The sequence below is a fragment of the Macrobrachium nipponense genome, chromosome 47 (assembly GCF_015104395.2).
Source record: "Macrobrachium nipponense isolate FS-2020 chromosome 47, ASM1510439v2, whole genome shotgun sequence".
Classification (NCBI taxonomy): Eukaryota; Metazoa; Arthropoda; class Malacostraca; order Decapoda; family Palaemonidae; genus Macrobrachium; species Macrobrachium nipponense.
Window position 1 is genome coordinate 24,927,798 of NC_087222.1, and position 27,938 is coordinate 24,955,735.

The 27,938-nt window shown below is 37.5% G+C and overlaps 1 protein-coding gene across 1 annotated transcript; it reads right to left on the reverse strand.

The window, feature by feature from the left end:
* Positions 1-3,262: 3,262 nt before the first annotated feature.
* On the reverse strand, positions 3,263-27,885 carry LOC135204478 (uncharacterized). The gene is made up of 7 exons (XM_064234656.1): positions 27,653-27,885; positions 7,259-7,454; positions 6,597-6,767; positions 6,312-6,476; positions 5,073-5,147; positions 4,714-4,863; positions 3,263-4,038 (listed from the first exon to the last, which is right to left on the reverse strand). Exons 2-6 carry the CDS (start codon positions 7,425-7,427, stop codon positions 4,721-4,723), a joined length of 723 nt encoding a protein of 240 aa, XP_064090726.1. The 5' UTR covers positions 7,428-7,454; positions 27,653-27,885; the 3' UTR covers positions 3,263-4,038; positions 4,714-4,720.
* Positions 27,886-27,938: the final 53 nt, after the last annotated feature.

The window sequence follows — 27,938 nt, forward strand, 5'->3', positions numbered from 1 at the left end:
TATATATATATATATATATATATATATATATACATAAATAGCCACATGAAAGGTGAAAAATTAGAGGCCAGGTACCCAGCGCTTTCGTGTATTGCGTACACTTCTTCGGGGTACAAAGTAAAATAAATAAATAGAAACATAAACAAGAAAATTCCACAGAACAAAGATCAAAGCCATTAACAAGCAAATTATCGTTACAAATTGTCACTACCAAACAACTAAGAATACTTTAAAAGTGCTTAAGAACTGAAACTGCTGTTAGTACAACAGGCTGTTGCTAAAAGGTGACATTGTATTTCCCTACAATTTTATAAACAAGGTAACTATCTAATTTAAAAAGACCTGAACTCAGATTCATAAGTTGATCGTGAAAATGCTTAATAAAGGCAGATTCAATTATGTTTCTTTTTACAATATGGTTACAAAATATTACCTCAGATGCATTTTCCCAGTTTATACTATGGTTAAAATCATTCATGTGTACAAATAAAGCACTTGTCGATTGACCTGGTCTTACTGCGTAACGGTGTTTTTGTACACCACATTTATCTTGAAATTTTTCAGTAATTTCTGTATGAAAGAAAGATTTACATTATATGGCAGTGTCAAGATATTTTCTCTCACAATAGGCTCCCTATTGTTACTGGAATAAAAAAAATATTTCTAGCTTTCTGCAAAGATTTGTCAATTAAAAACTTTGGGTATTTCAACCTATTTCCTACGTCATAAATTTTACAATTCTTGGAGTCTAGGAATTCAGGACTTCATATCCGTAGTGCCCTTAGAAATATGCTACAAAAAATTGAAAGTTTTACATTAACAGGTTGGTCTGAATAATAGTGGATATAAGAACAGACATTGGTAGGTTTCCTGTGAACATCAAACACAAAGCTTCTATCCCTTCTATGAACCAAAACATCTAAAAACGGTAATGAACAATAATTTTCTTCTTCAACGGTGAATATAATAGAAGGTACCAAATTATTCAACTTGTCTGAAAATATGTTCAAATTTTCGCACATGGGCCAAACACAGAAAATGTCATCAACATATCGAAACCAAAGAACCGCCTTAGGGGTACTTGGTCTCTACTTTTTCACCTTCCATGTGGCTATTTACGTATGTATATATATATACTATATATATATATATATATATATATTATATATATATATAAATATATATAATGATATAGTATATATATATATATCATATATAGATATCATCCTCTGTAAGTGGTGAGCTATTGTAGATTAATGGTGTGTTCTGTGGGGGGCTTGTTTGGAAGGCAAAAAAAAAAAAAAAAAAAAAAAAAATTAGTCACGGCATGGAAAGACGAATATAACGCACAATTATGTCTCCATGGATACACTGTACACAGTAGGGAACTCACTCTCTCTCTCTCTCTATCTATCTATCTGTATATCTATCTATCTGTCTATCTATGTATCTCTCTATCAATCTATCTCTTTTATACTTTGCCTTTCTCTTTCTCCATCTCTCTCTGTCTCCCCCCCCCTCTCTCTCACTCACTCTTTCTCTGTATAAGGACCATCTCTCTCTCTTCTCTCTCTCTCTCTCTCTCTCTTTTTATAGATGCCATAATTACCCCAGTCGTGATTGAAGACGATTTGGAACTGTTCCCAAATTAGTGGTTCCTCGTACCTCTGAATTATTTCGACTCCGTTCCTGAGAAGGATTTGTCCAGTTCTAGATTTTTGTTACACTTCCATTTACTGCACTTTCCTACTTTTTTTTAAAGCTTGGTTTGAAGTGTATGTAGTGTATATACGATATATCATCGTCTCACTGTATTGCTTGCATTTATTTAATTTATTACAATTATTCTTTTACATTCAGTTCAAAATGTATCAGTTTTATGCAAGGGGCGATATATCTATATCTATCTATCTATCTATCTATCTATCTATCTATCTATCTATATATATATATATATATATATATATATATATATATATATATATATATATACATATATATATTAAATTACACGCGAGTCTGTCCAAACCCACGAACATCAAATAAGAGAAATGTGAAAAGAATATCTAATATAAAAACATTCAATTGTCAAAAATTAAAAAGAATAATGTTTAAACAAATTAAAATGTAAATTATTGAGGAAGGGGAACGACGTCAAACACCTACTACGGTCGGGATGGTACTCAGGGAGGGATTCAGTAGGGAGCTATTTGTACGATGTAAACAAAGGAAATATATTCGAATTTGATTATTTTTTAGATTTATTTAATGATTGAATTATAATTCATATTAAATTTATTATATAATTTGTTGATATATAAGTAAATATGTGATTTATTCACCGTATTAAAATCAAGTAGAATTTATCCATTTGTTATCCGCAAATGGAAGCCATTCGTTCCGACGATGTAAATAAACAAGTCATTTATGAATCATATTATTTAATGATTTTTTTAAACATCTTAAGAATATTTTTGAATAAATATATATAAAATTTATTTTATATATATCAGTTAATATATAATTCACGCATAAGAATATTTTCATCATTACATTTTCTTAATTACGGGAGTTTCATTAGATTCTCGCTTGACTAAAATAAGCTAACACCAACTCCGCATCAAATTAATGATAAGTAAACACAATCAATGTATTCATATAATAAATCAAAATAAATCCATGATTAAAATACATAATAGTAATGTATTTCATTGCTGCGTTATTTCCCGTATAACAAACTATATATTCAACCAGAGATCCTATTTTGATTTGCTATCAAAATAATTATCAGTTTATCTATGGCGGACAAATAACTTCTCTCTCTCTCTCTCTCTCTCTCTCTCTCTCTCTCTCTCTTCTCTCTCTCTCTCTCTAAAGATAACATGGTCCTGTGCCAGAGAAACTATACCTATGTTGTATTTACTTTAAATCTAGTGATTATATACCAATTAAGTTCAGGATTTAAAAAATAACTCTCTCTCTCTCTCTCTCTCTCTCTCTCTCTCTCTCTCTCTCTCTCTCTCTCTCTCTCTTTAATTAAAGATAACAGACAACATCCTGTATCAGAAAAAATATATATATTACAGTTACTTCAAATCTAGTGTTTATATATTTCAATTAAGTTCAGGATTTTAAAAATAACTCTCTCTCTCTCTCTCTCTCTCTCACACACACACACACACACACAAACACAAACACAGCTAGGAATAGAACATAGAAGATAATCAAAAGCACTTATAGTTTTATATAGTTATTTATTTTTAAAAAGTGTGTCTATGTGTACGTATATTGTCACATTAAAATCAAATGTACACAAACAAACAGTTATGTTTCATCAACCATTGATTAATGTATACATTCTTTTAATAATGACTAATAACTTGGAAAACTGAACATGAAGGCTTATACTACAATCTTTGCTTGTCACAGGAAACAAACCATGCTTGGCAATACCACACAATTGCTTTAGATTTTATTTAAAATATGATATACATTTAATTCTAGGTAACGACAACTCTATATGACTAGAAAAAAAACTGTGCATTTGTTTAAGGAGAGGTCACACAGCACTAGGCCTAGTTATAAACCAGGGTGATGGCACGCGTTTTAAAAGTGAACTTATAGTGAAATAGGGATCAGAGATTATATTTAGCTTAGGATGAGAGCCACTCTGTAATTAACTGGAAATAAAACACACACTTAGACTGTTAAAAACTCTAGTGAAACGATCACACAGTGAAAACACTATTATAATTTACACAACACTGCGGTTGGCTTTAGACAACTACACACACTGTTGTAACTACAGTAAAAAAAAAAATGTAGCCCTGTATTCAATCATGAACTGAAACAAACATTATTAAGTTAAGTGGGTGGGACAACACACTCAATTCTGAATTAAAACAACACTATTAAGTCGAGACTTATTGGGCAAGACGATAATGAGACAGAAGGTTTCCGGTAGAAATCAGCATCACAGTTGGGTTCTAGGTTAATCGCAGCATGGGTCTAGGTTGTTACAGCATCACACAGGTGGTTCTGGAGGGGTAGAGGGAAAGAGAGAGAGAAAGGTGACCCTGTGTTAAAAATGACAATACAATACGTCTAGCTAAATATAAAAAGCACTAAAAATGGCACTAGATTAAAACACAGATTCTCCTTTCCCCCAAAGCCCGTTTTTGGCATTCTTTGTTCTTAGGTTTTCTTTTCTTGAAAAAAACCCAAGTCTTAGTTACAGAAATCTTCATCAATTTTCCTTCAGGGGTGAAGGTTAAAGCAGAAAAATTGGTTGTTTGAAAACAAAAGCTAGAGGTGTGGAAGCAGCTCCCAGATTTCATGACCTAACCTGACATAATGTAACCTTTCATAATTCTTGTGCATTTGCCTCAGCTCAGCAGAAGAGCTTCAAGATCTGCTATACAGCTCTGCTTTCAGGCACTTGTTCAGAGCAGATCAGCTTCCTTGAGAGTTAGAGGAACAGAGGAAATTGCTATACGCCTTGAGACTTTGGCTGCTGTGACCAAAACTCCTCTTGTGGTGAGGCATCGTTCGATAACCTCCTGAGGCTTAGTAACCCTAAGCCATAGGAGGTTATCGAAGGCTCAGGTTCTGGTGGCACCGACAAAATCTGGGCTGCTAAAGAGCAGTATCATCCCAGCACGGAAGAGTGAGAGAGAGAGAGAGAGAGAGAGAGAGAGAGAGAGAGAGACTTACCTTCGGACTAATAGAAGTTTCTTTCGCACACAAAGCACAGTCCATCGTTACAGATGTGGTCCTCAACAATCCAGGAATCCCATTTGAACAATGAATAACAGTTCTCACTCCCTTTCGCAGTTATGGTGCCTGAGGTCACTGACATGTTTCCTGTGGGGGGAAAAAAGATGGAAACAGTCTGAGTTCCAGTCCATAAATCTGCATATTGGTTTATTAGCATCAGCAGAGTTTGAAAAGAGTAACATAGGGTGGTCGCGTGGTACGTGCTCGGAGCTGCGAACCATGTTCCAATGTTGTTTCATGCTGTTGGTTTTTCCTACTTACTGTATGCACAAAGCAAACGACTTAATTGCACATACCATTGATATTCATCCACACTGGATTTGCTGTGGGGCCCTCTCGGTAGAGTCCGATCCAGTATCTCGTTACTCCCTCTGTCCAAAAGAAATGTTTTGTGAGCTTTGATTTACACGAAAAACGAGTGTAGTTTGAAGAACAAGTTGTATTCATACTTCTGAGAATTTTGCATCATCAAGTTATGGTTATTGGATATCTGGATAAGCAATGGTGAAGCCTTCGTTCCCTCCAGAAACGGCTGAGGCCTATATCCGTTAACCCCCTATAACGGCAGACTACAAAGACAGTTCAGGAAAAACTTTAACAATATGGTCTTCAAATGAGTCTAGAAAGCAATAAACTGTGTTCCATAGTCTAACAGTCATGCCAGAAGAGCCAAGAGTTGCTAGAAACAGTCGCCTCTTCTGCAAGCACTCGGAGATTGGCTTATTTCCGTTGAGTAAGCATGGAAGGAGGTGGTGTCATGCATTATGATGACATGTATAGGGAAGTTTGCCTATTGGGTCTGCAAAGTCCTGTTTACCAATTTGACTCTCGCTGCATTTGTTAACAAAGCGACAACGTAGCCGGAATTTTGATTACAGGAGTAGGGAGCTCATCAGCAAGCAAAGAGGTGCTCTGCTTTGAGAAGCGGGGCAGTGTAAGGACGTGGTCTGGCTGCCTTTGCGTAAACGGGAAGAATCCCTAAGGAATGGACAGCATATACCGTAATACATCTTGGGTAGCGATCACCTTTTGTTACATGGGTTTTCTTTTAGGTAATTGTATTAAATTTGGTGTTAAAAATGTTATGGAATGTTACTTTAAAGTATTGTGTTTTGTGTTGATACTTTAATTTTGGTGTAATTAGTGTTCTGTCATTGTAAGAGACTTTTCTTTTGATTTCTTTTAGGTGTTGACTGCAAGTTACGTACCGACTATTTTATCCTGGTCTATTTAATTGTTTTAAACGATGCTGTGTGTTAATGTAATGGTTACGATTGTTTATTAGTTTGCATTTAATTGTTAGTTAGCTATTATTTTGGTTCATGTTAAGTCTAAGTTTTTTTTTTTGTAATAAATATATTTTTAAAGAAAATTGTTTCCTTTCTGCAATAATTACCATTGTCTTGTGTGTGAACCTTTTATGAAGGGAACGGTCTATTTTACCCTAGTGAATTAAGCCATAACAAGCTTCAACTATAAAATTCACGTGACAGGTGGCCTAGTGCAGGTGTTACAGAACTGCCTCAGGGACTTACTAATCTGACGGAGGGGAGGCGTCACTTCTTTAAGCTTTGGGATGGTTTCCAGAGTAGCCAGCTGCCCTCCTTCAGCCTTGCAGATGTTCAGAGCTGCAGAGAAGTTCCTAACCACCGAGCAATGCTCCTTGTAGAATCCGTATTGGCCCCGTGTGTAATCAGGCTCTGAAAGGGAACACAGCTAATGAACAGAGAGTGTGCGTTGACAGACGCGTTATAGCTACATCACGAGGCATTTAGCTCTAAGGAAGGAGTAAAAAAATCTGGTGGTTTTCCTCAACTTACTGAACCAGTAGAAAGTCGTGGCAGAGGAAATCCCTTGGCCTGGTTCTTGCAGTTCCAAATGGCCAAAGTAGGTCACAGAGATGAGGCATCGCGATGCGTTGCTTTCCGCCATCCTGAGCCACGTGGTGCTCGTGCAGTTAATGACCAATTGGCAAAAGTTTCTACACTGACCTGAAAAGCAGGTGTTTTAAATCGCAGAGGTTATAGGTCTACAGGAACATTTCGCTCAAAGTGATTTTAGCTGGAAGTGAGAGCAGTCTTACTACTTTTCTCAGCCACAAGTACTCTGGAATATTGAAATGTAAACTTCACTAAGTCTAGATTAAGTAAAAACTCTCATCAAGTCTAGATTAAGCTTAAAAATCTCAGTCTACATTAAGTTTAAAATTCTCGCCAAGTCTAGATTCAAGTTAAAGCAACAGAAAAATCGTGAAACACTGAATATAAAAGAAAGGAAGTTGATATCATCATAAACTTTTCCAGATTCTATAACCAAAACCTCTTATTTCTAACAGAGAAACAAATTAGTTTATACACTTTGAACCTCACCACAAAATCTGAAGGTACTATTTGCAATTCATAGCCGTATTTTGTACTCTGAGAGAAGCCACAGATACAAAAGACTATAAACAAACAATAAGAAAACTGGTGTTAAAACTCACAGGGCTTCTCAACTGTGACATTGTGCTTGATGTACTGTAGTGGCATGACCTTCCCAGTGAAGATGGTGGTTCTCATCACGTTGTAGACACCGTCGACGCTTGATGTCACCAGGTTGTATAACATTCCCATGGAAAGCAACGTCACCAGGATCATTGATGCTGCCCTCATCTTGTCTGTCTGAAGATTTCTGGGGACCTGTCGAGGGGGTTAAAGATGGAAGAAGTCGTGTTTTGGATATGGCGTACGCGCCACAACAGAATAGGAAGGGGAAGTCCGTGCACGACAAAAGTGAAGCCCTAAGTATCGTGAGGATTCAGATAATAGTCTTTTTTTGTGCCCTAATCTGACCCTATCCGGAACATATCTCAAACACTGCCCTCCCACAATCCTCTATATTATTCCTTCAGGGCATCTTTGTCGTCAGGTCACCTATCACGACCAAGCTTCCTTGATTTCTGTGTCTGTTCACCTAGTTGGGTTGCACTTTCTGTGGAGGTATGGTCCACAGGAACCTTACCCCAAAAGTTATAATGGTGCACCAGAATACTAAGGCTTATATGCACACACACACACACACATAGACAAGGTGATTATAATCATATAGAGGCACCTGACCCTCATGATGAACTACATTTCCATTATAGCTGTTGTAAATTTATTTGTACATATACATTTTCTAACCTTTAACGAAGTCACTGCTAAGAGCTACAAAATAACTATACCCAATTTTCTTTAGTATAAGCTCTGCAGAAAAATTAATATTATATTTGAATAACTTGATTAACTTTACTTAGCATTTAAATTATTTGATAGATAGATTTAATAAATAGATTTAACTGTCCCTTCAAATTATTTAAGAAATTATTTAATTGATTTAGGGAGTGATAAGAACCATTGACCTGACATAGGCCTTTTCGGGGAGTAGCATAGGCCGAGCGCGGGTTTTTTGCGGGCCTTGTTCAAACAGACGGCAAGGGAAGAAGGGCGACAACTTGTTTCGTCGACTTCGCCTTTAAGTTTAATTTACGTTGTGTAGGGTTTTAGAAATTAATAACCCTTTAGATAATTGGTTTGTATGATCTCCTTTCCTGTTTGTACCTATCCTATCCCATATATCCTATCCGAATATCCTTGTCTGCAACCAAAACTTAAAACGGCCATTCACTGATCGGTCGGCAGAAAAATTCGGTAAGTACCTAAAATAACATTTCTTGTCAACGTACCAATTTATTTCCACGAATGTAATTAGAGGTCGCTGGGTTTGCTGATTAAATATATGGGATTTGTTTTAGTTTAGGAGTGAATTAAGAGGTGTGTGTCCAAACTGGGTTAACTTCAAGGTAGGTCAACATACTAAATTTCCAGAAAGGCTAGACCGCCGTTATTGGACGGCTGATTTGAACCAACGGTCATTTCGTTAGGAAGCGATTTCGTCTTTTAACGTTTAACATGCGTATTTAACTTAACTTACTTATTTAAGACATAATACACTGTTTTTCTTTACCTTAACTAAATTTTGAGCCCTTTTATGTAGTTAGGCTATTGTCATATTGGAGTTTGTGAGAATTAATTAGGCATAGACTCAGATTGAACCATTTTACAGGGGCTTAAATAATTACATAGGCGTAGTATAAAAGTTAGTCAAAATTAGGTCTGTCTGTTTATTTAGCATTACTATTTGGGATTAGTTTACTTTAATTTTACTCTAACCGGGTCGGAATTTATTTGAATTCTGGGACCAAACTGAACTGCCCTGGGAATTTTACGGCCTTGGTTTGATTTATTCATAGTCCCTATTAGATTAATTGCATTTACCTAAATTACTCTTACCTGAATTTACCTAGCTTACTTAAACTTACAAAGCAATTATTAATCCTTTGGATTTTCTGGCACAGTTCTGAAAACTCGTTAGGCGCACGGAAGAATTGTGTGCTTAACAGCCCGTTTTATACCATTTACTAAATTACTAGAGAACACTCAGTGGAAGGAATTACCCTCGTAATTTTGTAGAGTATATTCCTTCAATATTCCCACTTAGTGAAACAAATTTCCCACAATAGCCTCCATAAACTAGGTTGCCAATACACAAAGTTACAGGTTGGTAGAAAACACAATCTTTAGCTCGGTTGCAAGTCACGTGAGAGCGACCCACTTGATCCAAATGATTAAAGATTATGACTGGAGGCATGCATGTATATTAAAGGAGAAAACAAATGTGTCGGTGAATTGTAAAACCTCAGTTTTTTTCGCTTAGAGACAAGAGAGGGCCTAGCGACAAGCCTTCCTCGAAGGCTTGCTGAAATGAAAGAATTGAATTGATGATTATGCATTGTGAGGCCGGAGAAGCTCGGGGTTGCTATGTGATTTTTAAGGTGTGTCCGGATATGTGCATGTGTTTGTGCGTGTAATGATGGGTCCAACCGCCTGACACTGGAGAGAAAGGTCACATTCTCCTGAGATAAGCGATAAGGACGGTTTGGAGGACTCGGGGTCAAGGAAGCCCATCGAAAGATGGGTTCATGGCATTATACTAGAGAATGGGATTCTCTAAAAGACATGACTATGTAAATGTAGTAATTAATAATTTGGGAGTTTGGGAGTGATTACTTAATCTAATTCAGGAGAATAGAATGACAATTTACAATCTTTTTGTGGGTCAGACTTAGTTCTTAATGTTACGTCTTTTAATCACTTTGTTCCATATCATGTTCAGCTAGTTTGGGGAATATAAGTATATTTTTGTATTTACAAGAATTCATTAGCCTAGCTATATCCTAGCTTGATATCGTTTGCAGAGAGATAGTCAGCAACTTAAGGCAAGAGAGTTGTCACCTGTTTTGTTATTTATTAACCAGTGGCAAACGGTCAAATATGCTAGGCAATATATATATATATATATATATATATATATATATATATATAATATATATATATGTATATATATATATAATATATATATACACACACACACATATGAATCTATATTTTGAAGACCAAAATAGCCACGAAAATATTGACGACAATAAGCAAGACTGGCGCCCTCGTCGTTTACCGCAAAATAATGATAATCGTGCAGACTTTCTTGCCATTGGGAGTTGCAAGTACAATGCCCCACTCATAAATAAAACACATTATTCACTGGCTTCCAGAAGCGCATTCATACGAATTTACTGACGTCACTGAATAGAAAAATATTCCGTTGCACGGGAATACACGTAGAACGAAGTATATAGATAATTTTGGCATGCAAGTTCGTTTTAATGGAACTTTGTAAAGCAGGTTAATACGCTTCGTATATCACTTTTCTGTTGTGGTTACAAAGCGTCTGTCTGTCTGTCTGTCTGTCCACCCTGAAGGAATATTGAATTACTGGAAATGCCAAGTGCTTTCGCCTTCTTACCAAAACATGATCACAGCAACCAAAGCTATACAGAGACATATTCAGTATTCATAGGAAGAAGAAAAAGAACTTGACGACCACAAAAATAGGAAGGTATCTATGTTGTCCAACCCATATTGTGGATATTCGTTACAATAAAGCTCTTAAGACCTATGGAGAATCGGATGGCATAATAGAAGTTTCCTCAAACACCATTTTATTGGATTTGCAACTCTTAAAAACCTTTTAAAAATTGTTTAATACAAATATATCCTTCACTCGGAATGATATACAAGACATGCTTATACAAAAATAGCCCCAGATAAGATAGCAATATTGTATACATAACTCCATGTATGGATTTATTTCCCATAGGTCAGACTATTCGGAATTTCATGACCAAAGTCAGGATATCAGAGGATCATTCGAACTCATATATGTATATATATATATATATATATATATATATATATATATATATTAGCTTGATGATGAATAATAGTGCCAAGACTAGGAAGAACATTCTTTAATATTACGAGCTTTCGAGGTTTAAAACCTCATCTTCAGGCTGAAAAAATGACAGGATGAGAAATCTCTAAAAATTACATTAAAATTAATTGTCTGATTAAAAGCTTCAGTAAAAAACATAAATAAACGAACATCACATACAAACTAAAAATTAAAATTACGAAAAAAACTAAACAAAGCGCAAATCATCAAAAACAGAGATAAAACAAAAATAAAATATATGAAAGGTAAACAAACTACACTCAAAAATAAAATAGCTAACGACCCACTTTTGTTGTACCTACTATGAAACTATATGATAGCTAGTTGAATACCGGACGAGTTGTTGTTCAATTCCGGTTTCAATTTTCTTAATAAACAGCGACTCTGAAATTAAAAGGTCCAGTCTATTTGAGCAAAAAGACAGTACTCTAAAATCTAGGTGAGTGAAAGGATGGTCCTGTGCTAAACTGTGATCCCTTATGGAGCAGAAAATGGTGGTTTAGAAAGAGGAAACCTATTCTAACGAAAGACCTCTGTGTTCCAAAATTCTGTGTCTAAGCCAGCGGGAACTGGATCCCACGTATCGCAGACCACACTGCGAACAGGTAAACAAGTAAACGACACTCGAATTAAGGTCCACAGGAAGAGCAGGCTTCTCCCTCAAAAGTGATCCTACAGTAAAAGGGTTAGTAAAAACAAATCTGAAACTAACTTGAGGAAAACTATGCTTAAGTATTTCTTGTAACTTTTTTCGTACCAAGTAGCTACTATGACCAAGGAAAGGCAATTTAATATACTTTACATCTTTACTAGCAGTACTGTACACCGGTCTGGGACAAAATTTCTCATGTAGAAATTGCAAATGAGACTTTTAAAAATTTTAATCGTAGAAAGGAGGGTGACAATCAGTTAAATAAAGACAGAATCAATATTTTACGCAATCTTAAGAACGATGATAGTATTGTTATTACAAAACCAGATAAGGCAGGGGTGTTGTATTGATGAATAGGTCTGATTATTTAGATAAAATGAATGAAATACTCTCTGATAATACAAAATTTAGGATGTTGAATGTAGATATTGCGGGTCACATTTTGAAATTAGAAGATAAATTAAATAGGATGTTAAGAAGTTTGAGAGATAAGATTGGGGAAGTTGCATATAGTAATTTATATGCTTCAGGGTCAAAGCCCGGTTATATGTATGGTCTACCTAAGGTGCATAAAATAGGAAACCCGTTGAGACCCATTATATCTTCAATTGGCACTTTTAACTATTACTTATCAAAGTTTCTAGTTCCTGTTTTAAAAACCTCTAACTTTTAGTGAGTTTAATGTCCCAAATTCTTCCAAGTTTGTCAAGAATTGTGTTCTTTTTCGATTTTAACCAAGATGTTGTAATGGCTAGTTTTTGATGTAACCTCTCTTTTTCCACAATATCCCCATTAAAGAAACAACTGACATTATTCTTAATAATATGTGAAATCCACATAACAACTTTTTGGACTTAGTAAATAGATTTTTTTTGCGAAAGTTATTACAATTGGCTACAACTGATGGCATTTTACTTTTGATGGTAAAAAATTATATAATCAAATAGATGGGTGTTGCTATGGGAAATTCCCTTGGACCTGTATATGCAGATTGTTTCATGGTTATTGTGAAAAGATTTGGATGTCTGAATGCCCTGTTGCTTTCAAAACCCCCCTTGTATTATCGTAGGTACGTGGATGACACTTTCCTTGTGTTTAGGGAACGTTCACACGTGGATTTATTTTTAGAATATTTTAATTCTCGTCATCCTAATATTTCTTTTACTTGTGAGACAGAACAGGATAATATGTTGTCATTTTTAGATGTTCAGGTACACAGAAATAGAGGTAAAGTTTCAGACTTCCGTTTTATAGGAAAAGTACTTTTACTGGCTTGGGATTGAATTATCTTAGTTTTTCACCAAAGTTGTTTAAACTTAATTCAATACGTACTACTGATAAAATAGAGCTTACAATGTCTGTTGTGATTTTAATTTATTTCATCAAGACATGGTCTTCCTCCAGAATTATTTTTCCGAAATTCTTATCCCGTATTTGTCTTTTACAAAGTTCTGAAAAATTTTCTACATGAGAAAGTTTTTTGTCCCAGACCGGTGTACAGTACTGCTAGTAAAGATGTAAAGTATATTAAATTGCCTTTCTTGGTCATAGTAGCTACTTGGTACAAAAAAGTTACAAGAAATACTTAAGCATATTTTCCTCAAGTTAGTTTTCAGATTTTGTTTTTACTACCCTTTTACTGTAGGATCACTTTTGAGGGAGAAGCCTGCTCTTCCTGTGGACCTTAATTCGAGTGTCGTTTACCTTGTTTACCTGTTCGCAGTGTGGTCTGCGATACGTGGGATCCAGTTCCCGCTGGCTTAGACACAGAATTTGGAACACAGAGGTCTTTCCGTTAGAACTAGGTTTCCTCTTTCTAAACCACCATTTTCTGCCATAAGGGATCACAGTTTAGCACAGGACCATCCTTTCACTCACCTAGATTTTAGAGTACTGTCTTTTTGCTCAATAGACTGGACCTTTTAATTTCAGAGTCGCTGTTATTAAGAAAAATGAAACCGGAATTGAACAACAACTCGTCCGGTATTCAACTAGCTATCATATAGTTTTCATAGTAGGTACACAAAGTGGGTCGTTAGCTATTTTATTTTTGAGTGTAGTTTGTTTACCTTTCATATTATTTTTATTTTTATCTCTTGTTTTTTGGTATGATTTGCGCTTTGTTTTAGTTTTTTCGTAATTTAATTTTAGTTTTGTATGTGATGTTCGTTTTATTTTATGTTTTTACTGAAGCTTTTAATCAGACAATTAATTTTAATGTAATTTTTAGAGATTTCTCATCCTTGTCATTTTTCAGCCTGAAGATGAGGTTTTTAAACCTCGAAAGCTCGTAATATTAAAGAATGTTTTCTCCTAGTCTTGGCACTATTATTCATCATCAAGCTAAGATTTCCAAGTAGCCGCCCAATTTACTGACTATATATATATATATATATATATATATATAAAGGTTTTTGCCACGAAGGAAAAAATGAAAAGCGAGATAGCCAAGCACTTTCGGTCTAGTGCGACCCTTTACTCAGGCACAACTGATTGTACAGAGGAAAAACATAGTCAAAGTAGGCGTAATATCCAAACTGACATTACAAGATTAGCAATAAGGTCGATTTCACTCTACAGATTGGCGATTTTTAGGCAGCCACAACTTGGAGGATCACACACGTGGTCAACAGATGATTCATCCAGAAAACAATACGTTTTGAAAAAACAAGGAGGAATATACAACTTATTACTATGAAATTTACAAAAATGTTCCCAAAAAATTAATGAAAAGAAGAAAAAAAAGGATATAAATATATCGAGCAAGAGAGAGAGAGAGAGAGAAATAATAACTACGTATATACATGTGGGACTAATTAATTAGTATTTTATTTTAAGGTCCTTCATTAACATTTTACAAATATACGGGTCCAAATGGTACAATTCCAGACTAAGATTGAGGTTGTTTTTATCAGTGATTTGTATAATTGCTGATTCCAGTAAATTTCCTGAAACATAATCATTAGATCTAGCAATTACAGAGGTATCACCTCAGTTAATACAATGAGATTTTTCACTCGGATAAACAGTGCATTTGAAGTCTGGGCTGCTCTAACTGAATATATATGCTGCTTAATACGTACACATAAATTTTTACTTGACTGTCCAACGTAAAAAGATGGGCAATCCTTACAAGGAATTTTGTAAATGATGTTGTTATTTGTTACGGGACTATTCTTAATTAGCATATCTTTAATGGTATTGTTATAAAAGAACACTACATTAACATTAAACGATTTAAATATTGATTTTATGGTTTCAAATCCACAAAAGTAAGCCAAGCTAAGTCCATTTTTAGGCATTTCTTTTTCATTACTAGCAACACTATAAAACTTTTTGTGAGCTTTTTGATAACATAAATCAATTATATGAGGTGGGTAGCAGAGATCGTTTCCTATCTTTTTTATGTATTCTATTTCTTGGTGAAGATATTATGGACTCGTGATACGCAAAGCACGTAGGAACATTGAAGAAAAAATTGAAATTTTAGCATTAAGATGGTGGCAAGAATGAAAATGTACATATGTTAAATTATTTGTGGGTTTTCTATAAATACTGAATTTACATTGGAAAGGTTCTCTATGTTTTAATACATCTAGGAAAGGGATGACATTTGTTATTTTCAATTTCAACAGTGAATTTTATGGATGGCACTAAATTATTCAATTTAGACAATAAATCATTTACATCGATGCCAACAGGTAAGACTACCATGATGTCATCTACATATCTGTAACATTTTAAGAGGACAAGTGTGATATTCGGGAGGTGTCGTCTTTCAAAAAATTTTATATATAAGTTTGAAAGGAGAGGTGATAAAGGGTTGCCCATGGCCATACCAAATATTTGTTGGTAATATTCTCCATTAAAAATAAATCTGCAATCACAAATACATAATTTAATCAATGAAATCATGTGCCTAACGGACATAGGCAATTCATGCAATACAAGTTCATTACTTAAATATTCTAGCACAGAGTCAATAGGGACTTTTGTAAACAAGGAACATACATCAAAACTGACAAAGATATCACTAGGGTTTAGTATAATGTTATTTAATTTTTCCACAAGATCAAGAGAATTCCGGATGTGTGAATTAGATACAGTTCCAAGTAGCGGGGATAACAATTTATTAAGAGATTTAGATAGTTTATAAGCTATTGATCCTGCTGTACTAATAATTGGGCATATAGTTTTGTTTTCCTTATGAGTTTTGACTAGGCCATATAAATAAGGTAATGAGGGACACTTTACAGTTAACTTACACAAACATTCTTTTTTATCTTTAAGAATTTGTTTGGTATTGATTTTAAAGTTTTTTATTACTTGGTCCAACGGATTTTTTGCGATTTTCTGTAAGTTATTTCATCTTCTAGTAAAGTATGCATGCGTGATATGTAGTCAGTTTTATCCAGAACTACTAAACTATTGGATTTATCAGCCTTAGTAATGTGTAAGCTATTATTATTCTTCAATTCTTTTAAATTTTTTCTGTAGTGAGCGGGGAAGTTATTTTCATGATAGGCATGCGTAGCACTATATGTCATGCCCTTGATAATGTCTAAATGATTTTGTGGTAGGTCACAGTATTTTTCAAACTTATATAGAGATGTCGCTCTTGAAAAAGCTGAGGGTTTGTTACAAATGAAGAAAGACAACCCAAAGCCTAATGCACGCACTGCATTATCGCTTATTTATCTCTCTCTCTCTCTCTCCTCTCTCTCTCTCTCTCTCTCTCTCTCTCTCTCTCTCTCTCTCTCTCTCTCTTGCTCGATATATCTATATCCTTTTTTTTGTCTTTTCATTAATTTTTTGGGGAACATTTTTGTAAATTTCATGGTAATAAGATGTATATTCCTCCTTGTTTTTTCAAAACGTATTGTTTTCTGGATGAATCATCTGTTGACCACGTGTGTGATTCTCCAAGGTGTGGCTGCCTAAAAATCGCTAATCTGTAGAGTGAAATCGACCTTATTGCTAATCTTGTAATGTCAGTTTGGATATTAAGCCTACTTTGACTGTTTTTCCTCTGTACGATCTGTTGTGCCTGAGTAAAGGGTCGCACTAGACGGACAGCGCTTGGCTATCTCGCTTTTCATTTTTTCCTTTGTGGCAAAAACCTTTATTCATACATAGCATGACGTTTTATATACTTCGTGATCAAATTATTCATAATATATATATATATATATATATATATATATATATATATATATATATATATATATATATATATATATATATATACATATATATAAAATATATATATATATATATAGATTCAATCAGATGAGAGCATTAAAAAGGGTCCAGGAATCCACCAAACATTGTGAAGAATATTTTATTAGGAACGTTTCATACTACTTCAGAGTACATCTTCAGCCTGTAATTATAAATTGTGACAATTTAATTAATAGTAAAATAATACATTAAGACTAAAATATCAAGATAATAAGTTAATTAAAAACCTTAGAGAACATTTAAAACAAACAATAGACTAAAACTTTAAGAAATATGTTAATTAAAATTTATAGAAAACATTTAAAACAAATAATGGAGAGGACCAAGTTACCTAAGAACAAATAGAGAAGGAATGATTTGAAAACACAGTTCGGCCCACCCGATCTCAGTTATGCTAAATACAACGTGGCAGCAGCCACGTTTGCATTTAGAGAAGGAACCAGTCGTTTGATGTATAATGACTCAAGTGTCGTTAAGTAATTGTTGGGAGTGCTGTCAATGATTGAGAAATGTGTTTTATCAATATTAATTTTACATATTTTGGCGTGGTTTCGGATATTGGATAATTCTGGGTTTGTTATCCTTTGTCCTGTTCTGTAGCTAACACCTAAGTGACTGGAATATCTTACTTTTAGTAACCGTTTGGTCGATCCGACGTAAATACACAGACAACCCGGATAATTAAATTTTATAAATGACGTCGGATCTCATGAACGGTGTAGTTTTCTTTGTGTGTAAAAAATGTGCCAATTTTTAATGGGTTGATAGGAATCAAGTTTAATTTTAAACAACCTATTTCACTTTCAATGATTTTCCTTATTCGCTCGCCTAATTTGTTTTTATATGTAACTAGCTTCTGAACATCATAGGAAGGAACTTTCTCAGAAAAATTATTATTTAAAATTCTATTTACTACATTATAAGAAGCATTTACTGGATAAGAATTGTTCATAAAATACCTCTTTAAACATTCAATTTCTTCGAGAAATAAATTCCAATTTGAGGTATATTTCATAGCTCTAAAAACAAGGGTTGAGATGGCATTAATTTTAAAATTCAAAAAACAAAAACTATAAAAATTATTACTCAAAACCGAAAATGTATGCTTCCTAAAAATGGTAGTGTTGAGTCTATCATCTTCCTTAACAATCTTTAGATCTGAAAATGATAGGCAGTTATAATGCTCGGTTTCCATAGTAAAATATATATTATGATGCTGGCTATTCACAAAATCCAAGAAGGCTTCACTTTGCCACTTATATTTAAATAATAGAAAAGTGTCATCAACATACCTTCGATAAAAGTGTGGCTTAAAATTAGAAGGGCATTCTGTTAAAAATTTTGATTCTAAAAAGTCCATAAAAATATCTGCAAATATAGGGGCCAACGGGACCCCATAGCCAAACCCTCGACCTGCATCATAATATAAATTTTACTATGGAAACCGAGCATAATAACTGCCTATCATTTTTAGATCTAAAGATTGTTAAGGAAGATGATAGACTCAACACTACCATTTTTAGGAAGCATACATTTTTCGGGTTGGTAATAATTTTTATAGTTTTTTTTTTGTTTTTTTTGATTTTTAAAATTAATGCCATCTCAACCCTTGTTTTTAGAGCTATGAAATATACCTCAAATTGGAATTTAATTTTTTCACGAAGAAATTGAATTTTTAAAGAGGTATTTTATTAACAATTCTTATCCAGTAAATGTTTTTATAATGTAGTAAATAGAATTTTAAATAATAATTTTTTCTGAGAAAGTTCCTTCCTATGATGTTAAGAAAGCTAGTTTGTACTGTACCATTCCTTTTGTTTTACAAATAAAAAACAAATTAGGCGAGCGAATAAGGAAAATCATTGAAAGTGGAAAAACAAAAGAAAAAGGTTGTTTAAAATTTAAACTTGATTCCTATCAACTCATTAAAAATTGGCACATTTTTTACACACACAAAGAAAAACTACCACCATTCATGAGATCCGACGTCATTTTATAATTTAATTCTCCGGGTTGTCCTGGTATTTACGTCGGATCGACCAAACGGTTACTAAAAGTAAGATATTCCCAGTCACTTAGGTGTTAGCTACAGAACAGGACAAAGGATAAACAAACCCATAATTATCCAATATCCGAAAAACCACGCAAAATATGTCAAATTAATATTGATAAAACACATTTCTCAATCATTGACAGCACTCCCAACAATTACTTAACGACACTTGAGTCATTATACATCAAACACGGTGGTTCCTTTCTCTAAATGCAACGTGGCTGCTGCACGTTGTATTTAGCATAACTGAGATCTGGGCCCCGAACTGTGTTTTCAAATCATTCACTTCTCTACTTGTTCTTATGGGCACTTGTCCATCATTATTTGTTTTAAATGTTTCTATAAATTTTAATTAACATATTTCTTAAAGTTTTAGTCTATTGTTTGTTTTAAATGTTCTCTAAGGTTTTTAATTAACGTATTATCTTGATATTTTAGTCTTAATGTATTATTTTACTATTAATTAAATTGTCACAATTTCTAATTACAGGCTGAAGATGTACTCTGAAGTAGTATGAAAACGTTCCTAATAAAATATTCTTCACAATGTTTGGTGGATTCCTGGACCCTTTTATATATATATATAGATATATATATATATATATATATATATATATATATATATATATATATAAATAGCCACATGAAAGGTGAAAAATTAGAGACCAGGTACCCAGCGCTTTCGTGTATTGCATACACTTCTTCGGGGTACAAAGTAAAATAAAATAAATAGAAACATAAACAAGAAAATTCCACAGAACAAAGATCAAAGCCATTAACAAGCAAATTATCGTTATAAATTGTCACTACCAAACAACTAAGAATACTTTAAAAGTGCTTAAGAACTGAAACTGCAGTTAGTATTACAGGCTGTTGCTAAAAGGTAACATTGTATTTCCCTACAATTTTATAAACAAGGTAACTATCTAATTTAAAAAGACCTGAACTTAGATTCGTAAGTTGATCGTGAAAATGCTTAATAAAGGCAGATTCAATTGTGTTTCTTTTTATAATATGGTTACAAAATATTACCTCAGATGCATTTTTCCAGTCTATACTATGGTTAAAATCATCCATGTGTACAAATAAAGCACTTGTAAGGACAACGCTTAATCAAAATTTTCTCTGTATGTAGTTCAACATTCGCATTGTTCTTACTTCCCTCCGCGAGAGCATTCAGCGGGCTTTCCGCCAATGTATATATCTTGTGAAATCATATTTTATGTACTTTTGTATTTTGTATTATATGTCTCTCAAGAAACACAAATCGGGTCTCGCCGACCCACTTTTATTCTCTCGCGGGTCGGTAACCACATTCCCGCCCGCATGCTGTATATTTGAATTTTCCCTTACCTGTAATAAAGTCAGCACACAACTACCTGCCTCTTTGTCCACACCTCACAACTGGTGACCTCCCGGTTTGGACGGTGACCCAAGCGGTTTTGGCTCAGCCATTAAGGGACTAACTACCGCCGCTCACCTTCAGAGATCTTTAACGGACTCACACGGCGCCTCAGTATAGATCTCTGAAAGCTCCTACCGTGGTAAAAACCAACGCCTCTAACGGACTAAATACGGCATACCTTCCCAAGGTGTGATCAGGCGTTCCTCAAACGGTTTGGCCCGCCATTCACGACTCTGTCGACCGTTTTTGTGAGAAAGGACAATGGGCACAGACAGTACCGCGCAAAAAACCCAGGCCTCCCCTGCCCCAACGACAGTCTCGCACACAGCCGCCGCTCAAGCTGTCAAATTACCCCCTTTCACAACAGCGAACCCAACCGCCTGGTTCTTCCAAGCTGAAGGGCAATTCCGGATTGCAGGACTCACGGACAAGGTACTGCAGGCTGACCTCGTTGCAGCAGCCCTCCCGACAGAGGTGTTCGACCGAATAACTCCCTGGCTGACGGGTCGAGCACAAACCGAACCTGTCACACTCGATGAGATAAAGACAAGGCTCGTGACAGCCTACTCCACACCCATCGCTGAAAAGGTCGCCCCCGCCCTCGGCCTAGTTACGAACCCCATGCGCGGCGCCGACCCACAGGATGCCTGGGACACGGTGATGGGCCTCGTCCAATTACCCAAAGTAGGTTCCGATGGGAAAAAGAAAGAAATCTGCCTGAGCCGCGAAATATTCCTGCGGCAACTCGAGCCAGATGTCCGAAAACAGCTGACGGATGCATATACCCTTCACGACGACGAACTACTGGAGAAAGCAAAAAAACTGACATTGTCGAGCAATGCTGCAAAGCTCGCCGGCCCCCGATCCTCCGTGTGCCTAGCCACAGAGAAGGGAGAAGAAGACGACGACCCAACGCAAGAGATCGGCGCCGTATCCCAGGGGAAGTACTCCCACATGCAGCGCGGTGAAAACTCCTGGTGCCGCTACCACCGGAGGTTCGGGAGATACTCCAATAGGTGCGAAAGCCCCTCCACCTTCCAGCAGTTAAAAAACGGCGACGGCAGACAAAACCAAAGCCGCCCGTGGCAACGGCCTCGTCGGAGCCACACACCGTAGGGTTCTATGTCTGCGACGCGATCTCCGGCCGGAGGATGCTGGTGGACACGGGCGATGCACTCGATAGTCCCGCCGTCAGGAAAAGACCGTAGCCACGAACCTGACAAAACAACTGCCCTCATCACTGCAAACGGGACCCCCATCCATTCCTACGGCACGAAGTCCCTCGAGATATCCATCTTGGGGCGCAACTACGTCTGGAAGTTCACCATCGCTGACGTCAGGATTCCACTACTGGGGGCAGATTTCCTGGCGCAGAACGGCCTCCTGGTTGACGTGGGCCGCAAATGCCTCCTTGACACGGGGACATGCCGTTCCCTACCACTCGCAGCAGGCCCGGGGGCCCCCACAATTTGCACCGTCGCCTCCCACAAGCATGGCAACCTCCTGCAGGAATTCCCTGAAGTCTTCAAACCGGAACTTCGTCAGGCGGCAGGGACACCGCCCAAGCACGCGAAGTTCCGACGACTCCCTCCGGGCCGCCTCCAGGATGCAAAGCGGGCGTTCTCGGAAATGGAACGAATGGGCATCTGGAAGAAAGCGTCAAGCCCTTGGGCTTCGCCCCTACGCATGGTACGGAAACCTGATGGCACCTGGAGGCCCTGCGGAGACTACAGGAGACTCAACCTCGCTACGATCCCCAACCACTACCCCTTGCCAAACATGTAGGATTTGACCGGGGCCCTCCATGGAGCAAAAGTCTTCACGAAAATGGACCTCTTAAAATCTTATTTTCAGGTTCCAGTGTACCCCGAGGATGTCCACAAGACCGCCATCATCACGCCTTCTGGCTCCTACGTCTTCCATTACTGCACCTTCGGCCTGAGAAACGCAGGGGCCACCTTCCAGTACCTGATGGACAGCATCCTGGGGGACCTGCCTTTCTGCGTCTGCTACGTCGACGATATCTTAATTTTTTCCAGGTCCTCGGAGGAGCACCTACACCATGTCCGAGCGGTCCTGAAGCGCCTGCAGGAAAACGGGCTGGTCGTAAGATTCGACAATTGCACCTTCGGTGCCGAGAGGGTGGACTTCCTCGGCCACGAGATCTCCGCGGCAGGCGTGCGCCCCATGGCCTCGAAGGTAGGCGCGGTGCAGAAGTTCCCAACCCCAACCACGGTCAAGTCCCTGCAGGAATTCATCGGGATGGTCAACTACTATCGCTGGTTCATCCCCGACGCCGCCCGCACCATGTCCCCTCTAATGCAGGTCCAGAAGGGGAAACCAAAGAACCTGACGTGGGAAGCTGAACAAGAGCAGGCCTTCAACGAGACGAAGAGGGTCCTCACCAGAGCCGCGACCTTATGCCACCAAGACCCTACTGCACCCTTACGCCTCACTACTGGCGCCAGCAACGTCGCCTGCAGGGCTGTCCTCGAGTAGATGGCCCAGGGCGGGCCCCAGCCACTCGTCTTCTACAGTAAAAAACTGTCACCCGCCGAGACGAGATACAGCACGTTCGACCACGAGCTCCTGGCGGTGTACCAAGCAGTGCGCCACTTCCGCTACCTCCTCGAGGGCGCTCCTTTCACGATCAGAACAAACCACCGCTCATTGGTGCAGGCCTTCACCAAGGTGGGCGACGCTTGGTCAGCTAGACAGCAGATGCACCTGGCAGCCATCGCGGAGTTTGGCTGCACCATCCAGTACGTGCCCGGCGAGAAGAACCCCGTGGCAGATGCCCTTTCGAGGATAGAAATCAACGCCGTGTACCTCGGGATCGACTACGAAGACCTCGCCCGGGAACAGGCCGCCGACCTGGCCCTCAGGTGGGAAGACGTGCCCTTCGGACACGCGGGCATGACGCTCCTCTGCAACATCAGCACAGGCCGCCCGCGCCCGCTGATCCCAGCCTCCCGAAGGAAAGCCGTATTCGACATCATACATGGACTCTCACACCCCTCGGGCCGGACTACGATGCGCCTCCTGATGGAGAAGTTTGTCTGGCACGGAATTCGGAAGGATTCCCTCGAGTGGGCCAGGACCTGCGTGCCTTGCCAAACTAGTAAAGTCAGTCGGCACACAGAATCAGGCGTGGGGGAATTCCCACAGCCGAAACGAAGATTCGGCCACATTCACATAGACGTCGTTGGCCCCCTGCCCCCGTCGGGAGGAGCCAGATACCTCCTGACGATAATCGATCGCTCCACCAATGCTGACGATGCCGACGTCTCCATCGCCAGACTTTGGGAATCCGCCGGGAGATTCACGCCCTGTATCAAAACCTTCTCCGACAGGACCAAACACTTCCTCCCGAAGGCCCTATCATCATGCAAACACGTCTTCATCAGGGACGACGCCCGCCGCCCGCCGCCCGCCGCTAACGAGACCCTACCGAGGCCCCTTCTGCGTCCTACGACGCACCGACAAGGCATACCTCATATCCATAAATGGTCACGAGGACTGAGTCACAATCGATCGCCTGAAACCAGCCTTCCTTATGGACAAAGAGTCCGCCGACGCGGATTCCATAGGGCGCCTCAATCTTCCTCGGAAAGAAGCGGCTCCATCGGTCGCCAAACCTCCCAGTCGTAGCCGCGGCCGCCCTCGGAAGACGGTCGAACCCCTGAGGGTCACCTCAGGGGAGGCATAACGTCCTCTGAAATCCCCGAGGATCTACCACAGCAGCTGATTTCGTGCACCCGAGAGTGCCTCCGCCGGCCCGCTCGCTTCCGTGAGTAACGGTCGGAGGTACAAAGAAATCAGCCAACAATTATGCCTAATTATTGTCTTAAGGGGGGAGTATTTGTAAGGACAATGCTTATTCACAATTTTCTCTGTATGTAGTTCAACATTCGCATTGTTCTTACTTCCCTCCGCGAGAGTGTTCAGCGGGCTTTCCGCCAATGTATATATCTTGTGAAATCATATTTTATGTACTTTTGTATTTTGTATTATATGTCTCTCAAGAAACACAAATCGGGTCTCGCCGACCCACTTTTATTCTCTCGTGGGTCGGTAACCACATTTCCGCCCGCATGCTGTATATTTGAATTTTCCCTTACCTGAAATAAAGTCAGTACACTACTACCTGCCTCTTTGTCCACACCTCACACACTTGTCGATTGATCTGTTCTAACTGCGTAACGGTGTTGTTTTAGACGGTAATCTAGTTCTTTACCAGTTTGACCAAGGTATTTGTAATTACAGCCAGCACCAGGAATCGTGTAAATACAGCCACTAGTTTGTTTTGGGGAATTACGCACAATGATATTTTGAAGTTTTCCTGAATTTTTGTATACCACATTTATCTTGAAAGTTTTCAGTAATTTCTGTATAAAAGAAAGATTTACATTATATGGCAGTGTCAAGATATTTTCTCTCACAATAGGCTCCCTATTGTTACTGGTATAAAAAAAATATTTCTAGCTTTCTGCAAAGATTTGTCAATGAAAAACTTTGGGTATTTTAACCTATTTCCTACGTCATAAATTTTACAATTCTCAGAGTCTAGGAATTCAGGACTGCATATCCGTAGTGCCCTTAAAAACATGCTACAAAAAACTGAAAGTTTTACATTAACAGGGTGGTCTGAATAATAGCGGATATAAGAACAGACATTGGTAGGTTTCCTGTGAACATCAAACACAAAGCTTCTATCCCTTCTATGAACCAAAACATCTAAAAACGGTAATGAACAATTATTTTCTTCTTCAACGGACAGGATTACCAAAATTGTGCGTTTTAATAAGACCATACATATATAGTTGCACTTTGGGAGGAAAACTGTTTGACTAGAGTATCATTTCCTTTTAAGACACTTTTTAATATCTTATTGAAGGTTTTTTTTTCTTAGTTCTGAATAAGTTACATGAACTGACAAAAGATTGTACATTTTTCTAACATACTCATCCTCATCCATCATTACCAGAACCTGGGATTTATCAGCCTTCGTAATATGCAGGTCCTTATCATTGTTTAAGTCAATGTAACACTTTATAAAACGTCTAGGAATACTAGTTGGGATTGGTTTCGACATGGCACCGTCAACAATACCTTTACAAATATTAGGTTTATCACTAGACTAACTACTATTCCTTTCCAGATTATTAAATGAATTATAGCAACATCTACATAATCAATTACTGAAAACTTACAAGATAAATGTGGTATACAAAAATTCAGGAACACTTCAAAACATCATTGTGCGTATTCCCTTAAACAAACTAGTGGCTGTATTTTACACGGATTTTTCCTGGTGCTGGCTGTAATTACAAATTAAAACTTTGGTCAAAACTGGTAAAGAACTAGAGTACCGTCTAAAACAACACCGTTACGCAGTTAGAACAGGTCAATCGACAAGTGCTTTATTTGTACACATGAATGATTTTAACCATAGTATAGACTGGGAAAATGCATCTGAGGTAATATTTTGTAACCATATTGTAAAAAGAAACATAATTGAATCTGCCCTTATTAAGCATTTTCACGATCAACTTATGAATCTTAGTTCAGGTCTTTTTAAATTAGATAGTTACCTTGTTTATAAAATTGTAGGGAAATACAATGCCACCTTTTAGCAACAGCCTGTTATACTAACTGCAGTTTCAGTTCTTAAGCACTTTTAAAGTATTTTTAGTTGTTTGGTAGTGACAATTTGTGAAGATGATTTGCTTGTTAATGGCTTTTATCTTTGTTCTGTGAGAATTTTCTTGTTTATGTTTCTATTTATTTTATTTTCCTTTGTACCCAAAGAAGTGTACGCAATACACGAAAGCGCTGGATACTTGGTCTTTACTTTTTCACCTTTCATGTGGCTATTTACGTATATATATATATATATATATATATATATATATATATATATATATATATATATATATATATATGTTTGTGTGTGTGTGTGTGTGTGTGTGTGTGTGTGTGTGCGTGTGTTTGCTAGATTTCCCTTTCTCCATAATAAATAAATTTAGGAAAAAAATGGCATCAACCTATTCAATGAGCAATTGCCTGCCCTTAATTTGAAACTAATTCCCATAAACCCCCAAACTATCGGCTCACTCTTCCATGTCAAGGATAAAGATCAGCCCCCTTTTTTTTTTTTGCCTCCGGTGTCGTTTTATAAGTATAATTGTCCCAGATGTGATCTCGGCACTTACATCGGTTTGCACCAGGAGGCTGCTAAAAGTCCGAATTTCCTTTCATCAAGGAATGTCGACTATCAAATCCAGAACAATCTAACATAAATCACAGTAAAAGTTGCAAAAACACACATAGATGCCAGTCATTTTAATATTGTAGGAAGAACCCGACATATAGACGAACTAACCACCCTTGAATCAATAATGATTAAGCTAACTGACCTTCTCTTGACCACCAGTCGTCTTCCACCCAACTGTTTTATTGCCTAATTACCTGTTGTTTTTGTTTACACTCCCCTTCCATAACAATTCTTCGTGTCCAGTTCTCCTGACGCTACCGCTGTGGGCAGGTGTCTTGTTCGTTCTATTATTATTATTATATTATTATTATTATTATTATTATTATTATTTTTTTTTTTTAATTAATTTGTTTCTCTGTATTCGCTCCTAGCCCTATGCTTGTTTGGAAGGCAGAAAAAAAGAAAAAAAAAAAATTAGTCACGGGAATGGGAAGACGAATATAATGCACAATTACAATTAATGTCTCCATGGATACACTGTTTAATACACAGTAGGGAACTCACTCTCTCTCTCTCTCTATCTATCTATATATTTTCTAGTATTATTATTATTAGTTTTTTAAAGAATTTGTTTCTCTGTATTCGCTCCTAGCCCTTTGCTTATTTGGAAGGCAAAAAAAAAAAAAAAAAAAAAAATTAAGTCACGGAATGGGAAGACGAATATAACGCACATACAATTATGTCTCCATGGATACACTGTACACAGTAGGGAACTCACTCTCTCTCTCTATCTCTTTTATGCTTTGCCTTTCTCTCTCTCCATCTCTCTCTGTCCCCCTCTCTCTCTCACTCACTCTTTCTCTGTATAAGGACCATCTCTCTCTCTCTCTCTCTCTCCTCTCTCTCTCTCTCCCTTTTTATAGATGCCATACTTACCCACGGCGTGATTGAGGACGATTTGGAGCTGTTCCCAAATTAGTGGTTCCTCGTACCTCTGAATTATTTCGACTCCGTTCCTGAGAAGGATTTGTCCATTTCTTGACTTTTCTTACACTTCTATTTACTGCACTTTCCTACTTCTTTTTAAAGCTTGGTTTGAAGTGTATGTAGTGTATATACGATATATCTTCGTCTCACTGTATTGCTTGCATTTATTTAATTTATTACAATTATTCTCATACTTTCAGTTCAAAATGTATCAGTTTTATGCAAGAGGCGAATT

What these genes read in the sequence shown, in the direction of transcription:
- LOC135204478 (XM_064234656.1), bottom strand. Translation starts at nt 7,427, where the DNA reads ATGAGGGCAGCATCAATGATCCTGGTGACGTTGCTTTCCATGGGAATG. An exon ending in CACGACTTTCTACTGGTTCA is followed by an intron (nt 6,477 to 6,596) that starts GTAAGTTGAGGA and finishes GTTCCCTTTCAG; the next exon opens with AGCCTGATTACACACGGGGC. An exon ending in GCCTCCCCTCCGTCAGATTA is followed by an intron (nt 5,148 to 6,311) that starts GTAAGTCCCTGA and finishes TCTTTTGGACAG; the next exon opens with AGGGAGTAACGAGATACTGG.